Raw genomic sequence first — 12,283 nt, 5'->3', positions numbered from 1 at the left:
CGTCCAGTTGAAAGGCAGAAGGAGGGAGAAGATGATCAAGGAAGTCAGGACCTCGAGGGGTTGGTCCATCCCCTGAGGCAGTTTGCCTGTTCTAATGGGAGCTCACCAAATCCAGCTTGACCAGGTCTGAATGAGCATGTGATCAAACTGGACTCTCTGATTGTGACTGACAATGGTGGCTGACTGAGAAGTCATTGATAAAGGCACTGGAACTTGTTCTTACGGCATGTTCTGGCTTTTTGGGATCCTAGTCTATATGGATGCACAGCTCCCTAGGCCTGAATGTAGTGGGGGAGGGCCTTGGACTTCCCACAGGGCAGGATTTCCTGCCCTCTCTTGAGCAGGCTGGGAGAGGGAAAAGGGGGTATGGGGGATCGGGAGGGGGTTGGGAGGAGGGAAGGAAGTGTAAATAATTGAATGGGAAAAAACCCTACCTTTTCTTATGTTACCTACCAATCCCAATTCCTACACCCTCCCCTCCACCACCACCCTCCACATTTCACTCAACCACTCTCCCCATTGACTCCTCAGAGACGGTAAGGTTTCCCATGGGAAGTCAACAAAGTTCAGCACATTGCTTTGATGCAGAACCAAGGTGCTCCCCAGTACATCTAGGATGAGCGAGGTATCCCTTCAAAGAGAATGGGTTTCAAAAGTCAGCACAAGGAGTAGGGATGAATCTTGGTCTCGCTGCCAGTTACTCCACAGTTTTCCCCCACCATACAACTGTCACCCACATCAGAGGGCCTAGTTTGGTCCTATGCTGGTTCCCAGCTGTCAGGCCGGAATTAGCTCAGGTAAGCTGATTCAGTAGGTATCCCCATCATGGTCTTGATCCTTTTCTTCATATTGTCCTTTCTCCTTCTCTTCGAACTTCTTAAACTTCCGGAGCTCATCTCAGTGTTCTACTGTGAATCTCCACTTCTTCTTCCATCAGTTGCTAGATGAAGGTTTTGTGATGACATTAAAGATTGTCATCAGTCTGACTACAGGGCAAGGCCAGTTCAGGCACCCTTTCTACAATTGCTTAGAGTCTTAGCTGGGGTCATCCTTGTAGAAATTTGTGAATTTCTCTAGTGTCAGGTTTCTTGCTAGCCCCACAATGGGTCCCTCATTTAAAATATCTCTTTTATTGCTCTCATCTCTGCCCCTCCCCCATCTTGACCATCCTTTTCCCTCAAGTTCTCCTGCTTTCTCTTTCCCCTTCTCCTCCCCTTCTACCCTTTCTTCTCTCCAGGCTGCCACTTTTTCAATTTTCTCAGGAGATCTTATCTACTTCCCCTTCCTAGGGGGATCTGTATATGTTTCTCTTATGACCTTGTTACCTAGATTCTCTCAGTTCATGAACTATAGGTTCATTATTCTTTGCTTTATGTCTAATATCACTTACTAGTGAGTACATACTGTGCTATCTTTCTGGATCTGGGCTGCTTCACTCAGGATGGTCTTTTTTAGTTCCATCCATTTGTATACAAATTTCAAAATGTCATTTTTTTTTTACCACTGAATAGTACTCAATTGTATAAATGCACCACATTTTCTTTATCCATTCTTCAGTTGAGGGGAATCTAGGTTGTGTTCAGGTTCTCACTATTATGAACAATGCTGCTATGAACATGAGCAAATGTCCTATAGTATGATTGAACATTCTTTGGGCATATACCCAAATATATTGTTGGCCTTGAGGTATGTTGATTCCCAGTTTTCATCATCTTATGCTCCATACTTGGCAGAGATCAAAGCAGGTTTCATTAATTCAGAAGTGGGAGAAGATTTTTTTTTCATTCTTAGCTCTTAGGAGTAAGATAAATTTTCTTCCAAAGTAACTTAGACTTAATTTCTTACCAAATAGGGAGCAATATTCAAATTCAAATATTGTAGAATTTATTAAGACAACTACAGGGAATTCTGCCATAGTAGGAAAAAGATCTTTGAGAAATTTTGTGATGAGAAAACTATGCAAGGAGTAAAGGAAATAACATGAAGCACAAGAGAGAGGCTCAGGTCTCCTAGTACTTCATAATCCTACCTCTTTTGCTTGTTTATTAGGAGCATCTGAGATGATCAACTCATCAGAAGTCAAGATAGGTGAGTAATGGAATTTCTTCATTAGGGATGAATGCAGAAAATTAAGTTTTTCTTATCCAATGGAGTCAGGTACTGAGGGTCGATATCCACTCTTCTGGGAGTGACCTTAGTCTGCCCTGACTTATTCATATACATTCTTCAGCTTCACAACCCAAGCATCATAGAGTGGACAACTTCATCCGGATGGCTATGATTGGCTTGCTCTTCCTGCTGTTAGGGATTCTGCAGCTAAAGACTTGCTACAGCCAGAGAAGGATCTTATATTCACCTGGGAGGTAAACAGAAGAGACAGCAGCATGTTCTTGGAAGCACATTCTGAGAAACGCATCTGGGATTTAAAGGGTTTCTATAAGAAAATCTGGAGATTATGTTGGAAACTGTTTTCCATATTGTTTAGGGAGCAAGTGCGTTTTGGGTTTAGGTAGAGGCCTGAGTGTTGGGATACAGAGGTTTTCCCTTCCAGATTAGCTTTCTTTTTACTGTATTGTGGGCTCTTCTTACATGACACAAGGGAAATTCTGTCCTGTAGCCTGGTTGGGTCCCTACCCTCAAGCATCATCTACTTTCCCGCACTTTAATGTAACATTTTCTTTAATTGTAAATCACCACATTCCCCAAGGACTTTGAGAGTTTGTCTTTTCTAGTGAAAACAAGGTACTCGACTCAATAACAATAACTGTGAGCATAAAGTAGATACAAAGAAAAATGACTGAACAATAAAAATGAAGTCTTGAAACTCTCGATGGGACCCTCAAACCTTACAGTCTTTACTATATGTTCTTTGTGTGGTTTCTACTAAAATGTAAAGACTTGCCAGCCATCAATGCACTGGTATTTGAAGGAGTTTTCTGGTGGGGTACCATTGGCATGGCTTTATAAATGTCATTTTCTAAACAAGTTATGATATGTGACATTTGTTGCTTGTTGTATGGAATATAATCTCTTCATGGCAAACTTCATAACATACATGCAAAACCACGTGTGAGCCTGGATAGCCAAGACTAGCGGGGGGGGGGGGAGGTGTGTGTGCCGGGATTGAGGCTTCTTTTCAGATGGAAGAACCACAACCTTTATTTTGCCCAGCAACCTTTTATATCTCTACTCCTTCTGTGGAGACCCACTGGCAAGAAAGAACACAAACATCCTTGTCAATTACAGACCACAAGGAAGTTCCCCTGCCAGTCAGAGGGAGTGAGGGCAGATGAATCACAACAACTCCCCCCATTTTATTTTATAATACCTTGCCTGTCATAGGGAACAGCCCTCTAATATTCTCTGTCTTAGGTAGTAGCATCCTGCCCACAAAGTATTGCCCGTCCATGGCTACCCAGACACATAGCCCCAAACCAAGTATCCTGATAGTGTCAATGATCCAGACCAACACTGCAACCATCTAGCATGCACTAACTGGGTGGTAAAATTAACAAAAGCAATATTCCAAACCACTCTCATATGACAGTTGAGTTCCATAACAGTAGCAGAAGCATGCAATACAGTGCCATGAGTAACACATATAACATGATTAACTGTTGAAAAGTCCAAAGATAGTCCACTTGCTCCCAAACCAGAGCCACTTGTTGGTTCAAGGTCAATATGCCCAATTGAATATGTCCAAAGCATTGCTGACTCTTTTCAGCAAGCTGGTTGACAGTCTCAGCCGTCTGCACAGTCTGTGAGAGAGCAAATCCAGCAGCAGTAGCTGCAGTGGCAAACCCTGCTCCAGCTGCCTTCTGGCCCCAGCCAGACTCACTCTGGATCCAAACTGTTCCATGGAGAGGAGCATGGAAGTAGTCTCACTGAAGGGGCCCCACTTAAACAATCTTTTAGGGAATTTGGGCATTGTCAACCTGTCTGGCTACTTCCTGCTGAGCGGGGGTGTTGCATTCTTGGGAATATTTTACATCAACATTTCACCAGGTCTTGGCAATTCAAACCACATAAATTTGCAATGAATCCACAGGTTCTCATCCTCTGTGGAGACAAAAGCAGAACCTCTTTTCCAAAGCATCAAATCCTTAGGCCCATATTTTAAAGTCTAAATACCTTTCTTAGCAGTTCCCAGATCAAATGTCTTTCTCCAGTCCAGAACACAAAAGACAACACGGTCAACGTAATACCATACATCTCTACACATTCTATCTTTTGGGGCCCTCAATTCACCTCCTGCCTCCTTTTTATTACTTCCCTACTGGCCAATCTGCCAGAGGACGCCCCTCAGAGCATCTCTGGGGATGAAGACACACATACTCATTTTAATCTGACTTGGCTTGTTCCCAGTCTGGAACATTTAAACCCCCTCCTGTACAAAATCTTTGGCTGTCTTCCTTGTTACTTTCGTGCCTTGTCACTTTAAGAGTTTCAGTTACATTTTGAGGCCTTTCAATTCACCCTCCCGCCTCTATACTTGCTTATCTTTTGGAAGATGTCCCTCAGAGTTATCTCTAGGGATGAAAAATAAAAACACTTTACCTTCCCCAATACGCTCCTCGATTTAACCAGCGGATGGAGCGACCCCATTTATGTATCCCCACCTTCCAGATCTTGGAGGAACCTCCACTTGCTGCAGCCAGTCCAGCCTGGATAGTCAAGACTGGCGGAAGGTGGCGGAATTGAGACACAGAGGCTTCTTTTCAGGTGGAAGAACAGCAACCTTTATTTTGCCCAGCAACCTTTTATACCTCTACTCCTTCTGTGAAGATCCACTGGCCAGAAAGAACACAAACATCAGTCAATTACAGACCACAAGGAAGTTCCCCTGCCTGTCAGGAGGAGTGAGGGCAGCTGGATCACAACAATGATATGCGACATTTGCTGCTTGTTGTATAGAATATAATCTCTTCATGACCAACTTCATAACATATATGCAAAACCATGTGTGAGAAGTTTGTAAATGATATGTGATATTGATAAACTTTCAATTAAATTTAACTCTCAATAGCTGTCACATTAAAAAACAACATGTAAATAAATCAGCATTGAATCCCCTTGATATAATCACTGTTTGGGGACCTGGATAACTAGTTTAGTTCTTAAGAGGACTCAGGTTCAATTCATAGCATTCACGTGTTAGCTCACAACTCTAGATCCATACAGTTTGATGTCTTCTGGCTTCCAAGGATGTGAACATTCATACAGGCAAGATATCCATACAGACATGAAGAAAAAATAAAATAGAATAAACAATCACTGCTTAATTCTATAAAGCTAATTTGCAAAATCGTTTAGAATGTCTATGTAGAAAATCATGCAACAAACAAAATTAACAGTTGTAGATCTTCCTTCTGAGTATGTCCCTTGCCCACAACCAACATATGGCAGATGAGGGTTGGGGCTACATCTTCCACATTCACATTCTGTCATATCTACTGCCATCTCCTCTGGCTAGCTTTACTATGCTGCCCAGGCCTGGTGTAGGGATGGCTCTCTTGAATGGTAGCTGATGAGCAGCTGGGTAAACTTACCCTTTGCTTCAGGTTGCATGCAGGAAGGGGAAGCCTGGCTTGCCTCATAACCCGAGTTAGCCAGTTCTGTGCAAGGGACAAGAGAAGAAGTTGCTATTGCAGAAGTTTCAGTGTAGTTCTCACAGTGAGTTGCATGGGATGGGGCGGGGTAACATGTGTTCATCAGTCTCAGAGGAAATATCTGTTTTTCTCCTGTTTTATGCTTTGGTTTCTCTGCTCTCAGAAATTGTTAAGTATTAATATGAAGCAAAAAATATAATTTTATACACCAAAGCACTGTTAGATATTGAAGTCTGGGTGGGTTTTGAAATGTGCTCAATGCAAGAGTGCAACACAAAGTATTACTTATTGGGTAAGGAGATTTCTGTGACGCATCCAGGCTAGACATATCAACAGAGGCAAAAAGCAGCATCTGAGAAGTGTGTGCAATGGAAGTGAACATGAAATTTTCATGTGATTCTCTTGGAAGTGGTGGCAATGTTCAGACTAGAGATGGATAGTTTTCTGAATGCATACTTCCCTAAATGTCCAGTATTCTTACATTCTGTAAGTCTTTGCCTTTCTTCCCAGGATTCACTATTGCTTCTCATGTACACTTCTAGGGGTTGGGTCACAGATATAGGACATCAGTGAGCCATTCTCACCACATTGGATGTTGTAGTTTGGGTTTTTTTTTGATCAATTAGAATACCAAATTAAAGTCTTCCATAACATTGGATTGGCTGGCCTTCCCTCTAACACTGAAATAAAGGATATCATCATCATAGTATGAGGGAGGAAGAATGGGGGCTGTGACCTGAATGTTGTTAAATGTTCTTCCCATAGCTTAATGAAAACCAGTGTATATCCTCCAGTGAGCATTAGTGCTTTGGTGTCATGAGATGTTGGGGGCCATGACACAAATACAGAAGATGGCAATTGATAATTCAGATGTCAACCTACCAGCTGTATAATTGTGTGGTGGAGAGAACCTCATTCAAGCAAGGCTTATGAGACCACTGACTATGGAAACCGACTGCATCCGTCTGTAAATTCACATGTTCACAAGCCACTGTGGAATTTCTCCATACTGTGACTTTTCGTGTAATTTGTACATATAATCTCAGGGTTACAACTCAATATTATGGGCACATATATCCATGGATAGTCAGAAAGATGACTTCTCATTAGTTTGTATAATTGCTTCATAGCCAGATCTATAACCCCAGGCACTGTAGGACCCTTAGGCCCTGTTTTTTTTTTATCACTGGCTCAAACTGTCATAAAGAAAAGAATTTCTTCTCAGTTCTAAGATAAGCCAAATACAATTAATTGATTGAAAACTTCAAGAGCAAATTCAAAGTAGACTGAATGTCTCTATGAACAGATTGCAAGTCAGACTTTCACAGATTATGCTCAAGGACAGAGGTGCAGGTGTCTGATTTGTTGAATCAAAGTCTTTTAGACACAGAAAAGGTCTGAAAGTGCTGTTCCAGTTTCTCTAGCCAGGCCTGGGCGATAACAGAGACCAGCAGCTACTCCCTACTCAATTCCTTAGGAATTAACACACTGCATAAACTTCTAACCTCAGTTCATGATACAAAATTCAGTGCTCAGCTAACTCACTGTTTATGTTTAAGTCCTAAAATTTATATGAAGGACAAGAATAACAATGCCTAATTAGCCAATTCCAGAGAGATTTATATGGGAAAAGTTTCACAGATAGCCAGGGGTACAAAAGATGGTCTGGCCTCACAGCCTTGATAGTCAGGGCTACAAAGAATGATCTTAACTCACAACTGTGAGTGAACAAGTTACAAGCTTCTGCCCTTGTTCTCCAGGGCTGCATGCAGGATAAGGAAATGCATTTTTTAGGTTTGTGATGCCTTCAATTCCACTGCCCATGGAAGCTGCCAAACACCATGTCCTCACCTATGTGTTTTCATGATAATTGGCTCTGCTCATTATTATTGCTTCAAGAAATGCATTGTGATCCTGAGAAAAAGTTTATGTAACCTTTTTTATTAAAAGAAGTTTGTTGTTGAATATGTATATAAAAGCTAGGTGAACAAAGAAGTTAGAGAGAATTGTAACAAGAGAATTGGAGCTATAGAATTGGAACTAGAGAACGAGAACTGGGAATAAAAGAGCATGACTCTCAGATAGTGTATGTCTTTTTACTTTAGATAGGTAGAAAATTTTCTTCATCCCTCACTACTCTGAAGGTATTCTGTTCTGCAGTTTGTGTGCAGCTCTGGAAGCTGGACATCTGGCCTGTAGTGTCAGATGAGGATCTGTGGTCTGGAGAACAGATGAATTTCAGGACGAGATATAGTGAGGAGGTTTAAATGCACCGGTCAAAGAGGAGAGGTTCTCCTTTATAAGAAAGTCAGAGGGAAAAATAGCTTAGTTCTTTATCACACTTTGGGAAGCAGTCTCCATTAGCACAGGGCTGAATGGGCATCCAGACAGTAAGTACATATTATGATTATTTTTCTTTTTATCTGAGGAGGGTAAGGAGAAAAGACAATCACATATTTTCTTGATGTTTTTCTCAGAACTTTTCTTTCCTATTCATTTTATTCATATTCTATATTCTTATCTCTATCTGAAAATGTCCTTTCTGCCTTTCTTGATGTTCTCCTTCTAACTCTCTTAATGTTTTTATCCCAATTCTCTCATTCTTAACAATTCTGTTTTAATTCTATCTTTATTTGTTCTTATTCTCTCATTATTGATGCTTTCCTTCTACTTCTTCTGTATTCTCTCTCTTTTTCCTCTATAGGTTATATATCTCCACAAACTATTTTAGAAATTATAATGTGGTTACATTTTGTTTTCAATGAATGATTACACTGAATACAAGTAAGAAACAGCATGATTTCCATACCCCTTACATGATTAAACATTTTACAGAGTATAGATGAAAAACAAATTATCCTCAAGAATCCACATACATACATACCCAAGCAAATTGTTCTAGATTAACAGAGTGTAAGTAAGCAAGCAGGATATTGTCCTTAGTCAGGTCTTTTACTGGTAGGCTGCATTTTGCAGTCACAAAGAAAGAACCAATCACTTTATTACTTATTTCAATAGATAATCTTATAAAAAATCTTAAAGGAATAACAAGTCTCAATTTTTAAAAAATTTCAATAATATATTTATACAATCTGTTGTATATCTGTATTATTATCAACAGTCAATGTAAGGCAGTATGTAATCAATGTAGAAAAAATGATTGATGTATTTTCCGTTCTGTTTTCCTTACTTAGCTTTTCAAATCTATAATATATTTGTACCTACAATGCATCTCAGTTAGGAACGTCTATGCTTTAAGTGCAGAAACTCATATATGTCCATTGATACCCAGAAAAGACATGACAACTATAATTAAGCAAGACACTCTTTGAGATAACTCATTTCCCATGACAGGATATTTTCCATCTGTTGTACATTATTTATATGAAAATTCCATGAAAGCAGAGATTTAGATTAGGTCTCCAGCACATAGAATAGTGCTTATCACCCAGCAAGGGGTCAACAAACACTTGTTGCACATGTAGCTTATCTATGAACTAAGAAGAAAACAATTCATAAAAAGTTGGGCAGGAAGGCACATATCAGTAATCACAGTACTTGTGAAGTGGAGGGAGGAGGATCAGGAGTTCAAGGTCATCTTCAGCTACTTAAAGTTTGCTGAGGTCAGCTTTGATTATATAAGATTCTATCTCCAGAGAAGAAAAAAAGCTGTGGTTGTCTTGTTCCCTCCATGGGCCTCATATGTGTAGCGAGCTTCTGCGTCAAGTTTTTTGTGATTGGAGTTCCTGCTGTCTATAAGGCATCCAAATAGTTTATTTTGTCAATTCCAGCCTTTCTTTTATACATTACAATCAGTCAGCTCTATTTTAAATCAGTAGGTTGCATACCCACTCATCAATTTTTTTTTTATATCAGATTGAGGGCAAAAGTAGGCACAAGGAATTAACCATCACCTTTGTCCATTAGCCAATCCTAGCGAGAAAGGTACATCCGCTAATGATAATTGGGACACTTTGATCTTGTTCCCTGACCTTAAGAAGTTCCTCATTCAATTATATGCCTTTCTAAATCTTTAGATTGTTTTCTTGAGTTTTTCACCACAAAGCTATTTGACAAAAACATCTTAGCCATACTTTAAGCTATTTTCAGAGCTTTGTTTTGGCTATAATGCACTCCCAAACCAGTAAATATATCTTCTCACATTGTGATTCACAGAATTCAGCCTGAAAAAGCAAGCTCCATGAGAGCAGGAGCGGATCTAGTTCAGGGACATTGGTGGACCAGGACTGAGCCAGTGACCTGGGACAGAGCACACCTGAGACAGCAAACTCCACAGAAACAGGGAAGCAACTACTGAGTGAGTGAGCCAGACACAGACACCACTGAGACTCCAGACAAAACTCTTGGACCTTCAAGGGAGTAGACCTAAACCAGGACCCCTGTGAGTCTGGGTATTGGTCTGGGATGTCAAAGGGAATAGACAGGAACCAGAGGTCTCTATGGGTCCAGGTGTGAGTCTGGGACATCTGAGGGAGTAAGCCTGAGTCAGGTTCTTTGCCGGTCTGAGCACACCAGAGACTGGGAACTCTGTAGGAGTAAACCAGAGTCAGAGTCCTTTACAGGACCAACTCTAAGCCAGGGACCTCTGCAGGAACAGATTCAGATCAAGTACTTTTATAGAAACAAGTTTGAACTGACAACCTAGACTAGAGAAGACCTGAGACAACAAACTCCAAGGGAATGGAGCAAAACCTGGAAGCACTAAGCAACCTCCAGAAACACAGAGTGCTCAAAGGGGTAAATAGAATCATGGCACTGACTGTACCATGAGAAACAACTATCTTAACTTTGGATTCACTGGCACCTAGAAGATTAATCAAAAGAATCACAGACAGCACCCAAACACACCCATTAGAGGAAAAGAAGAGTAGAAAAGGTAAGAACACACATAACACCACAAAGAGCAACACAACACCAATCAAGCCTAAAGACCCTACAACAGAAAGACTTGAACAATCGAATATTAATGAAACAGAATAAAATGACCTAAAAAATAACTTCAGGAGAATGTTTGAAACACTTATAGAGGAAAAGAGAAATTTCCTCAAAGAAATGGAGGAAAGGACAAACAGAAAATTGGAAGATATCAGGAAATCCCTTAAAGAAAACCAAGAAAAAGAAATCAAACTTATGGAAGAAACTTTTCAAGACTTGAAAACTGAAATAGAGAAAATAAAGAAAACACAAACTGAGGGAATTATAGAAACAGAAATCACGAGAAAATTATCAGGAACCACAACTACAAGCATGAACTGCAGAATACAAGATATGGAAGAGAGAATCTCAAGTGTTGAAGACACAGTAGAGGAAACAGACTCATTAGTCAAAGAAAACATTAAATCTAACAAAAACTTAACCCAAAATATCCAGGAAATATGGGACAACATGAAAAGGCCAAACCTAAAAATAATAGGTATAGAAGAAGAAGTTCAACTTAAAAGCACAGAAAATATATTTAACAAAATTATAGAAGAAAACTTTCCCAACTTAAAGAAAGATAAGCTTACAGAACACCAAATAGACTGAATCAAAAAAATGTCCCCAAGCCACATAATAATCAAAACACTAAACATAAGGAGTAAAAAAAGAATATTAAGAGCTGCAAAGGAAAAAAGGCCAAGTAACATTAAGGCAGAACCTGTCAGAATGATTAAAAGAATTCAAGTCAGCTTGACTCCTTTGACTCAATTGTTTTCCTTAGTCATTAACCTAAACCATGATATATGTGACTTTTCAATTGAAATTCATGTGTTCTAGCCATGTGACACTTTCTTGTTCAATTTTTTAATCATCAAAACTTTATTTAAAATAACACTATTATTTATCAATTAGCCAGTGCAGCTTAAGAAAAAAATAATCTTCATTATAATACACAGGTAAAAATGCCCAGTGGAGCAGCATGTTTCCATGAGATAAACACATTACATTGCAGGCAGGCAGTAGGGATCTCCCCACTCCTATTCATACCTTGACAGATACTAGAAAAAGATGGCAGCAACAAATATATAAGGGCACAGCAGAAGCAAAAAACATTCTGGAGTCTGGTCTCAGGGCCCTGCCTATCTGATATTCATCCATTAGGGATTTTCCTCCTGGTTGGTGGACTGACACCATGAACTTCAATTGTCAGTTGCTGTTCCTCTGACATGGCCACTGGCATTTGTTGTGCAGTGCAGAGTGATCAGTCATGGAATCATTTACAAACAAGACAAAAACAGACTTGGTTGTTTTTGTGTGTATAGCATAATAATCAAAGTTTTGATGAAGTGTATCTGGGAGAGGTTGGAAGAAGAAAAGGGAGGAGAAAGTGATGTAATTCTGTTCCAATTAAATATGCATTTTACAAAATTCAAATCAAGAGAAAGGGGACTCTCTTTTGTGACTAGAAGAAGAAATAAATAAAAAGCAAGTAAAAATTGCATTCAGTTTAGGAGGTAGGTGAGCTATCCTCAGTAAGCCAGCTAGGTCTTACGAACATATTTTCAACAGTAAAGAAGTAGAGGGGACCCATCAGCTCTCTATACTTCCAGTTTCATTTTTAGGGATCAATTTCATACAATGTTACTCTGAAATATCTCTGTCATTTGATCATTGGCACAATCAGGACTCAGTGTGACTCAAGATGTCCTATTGTTACCATCAATCCAATCACC

At 39.8% G+C, this 12,283-nt stretch overlaps 1 protein-coding gene across 1 annotated transcript in view; it reads left to right on the top strand.

Moving 5' to 3' along the window:
- Positions 1-7,689, top strand: part of LOC148123467 (leukocyte immunoglobulin-like receptor subfamily A member 5) — a 28,786-nt gene extending 21,097 nt beyond the window's left edge. The window contains exons 4-5 of the mRNA XM_087909808.1: positions 2,050-2,088; positions 2,231-7,689. Coding sequence (XP_087765934.1) covers positions 2,050-2,088; positions 2,231-2,367 — 176 coding nt within the window. The 3' untranslated portion in view covers positions 2,368-7,689. The remainder of the gene's footprint in view (positions 1-2,049; positions 2,089-2,230) is intronic.
- The last annotated feature ends 4,594 nt before the right edge of the window (positions 7,690-12,283 follow it).

Source organism: Myodes glareolus, chromosome 1 (genome assembly GCF_982192425.1).
Source record: "Myodes glareolus chromosome 1, mMyoGla1.1, whole genome shotgun sequence".
NCBI classification, from domain to species: domain Eukaryota; kingdom Metazoa; phylum Chordata; class Mammalia; order Rodentia; family Cricetidae; genus Myodes; species Myodes glareolus.
Note: the sequence above shows the minus strand (reverse complement) of the source record. Positions and strands in the feature narration are given on the sequence as shown.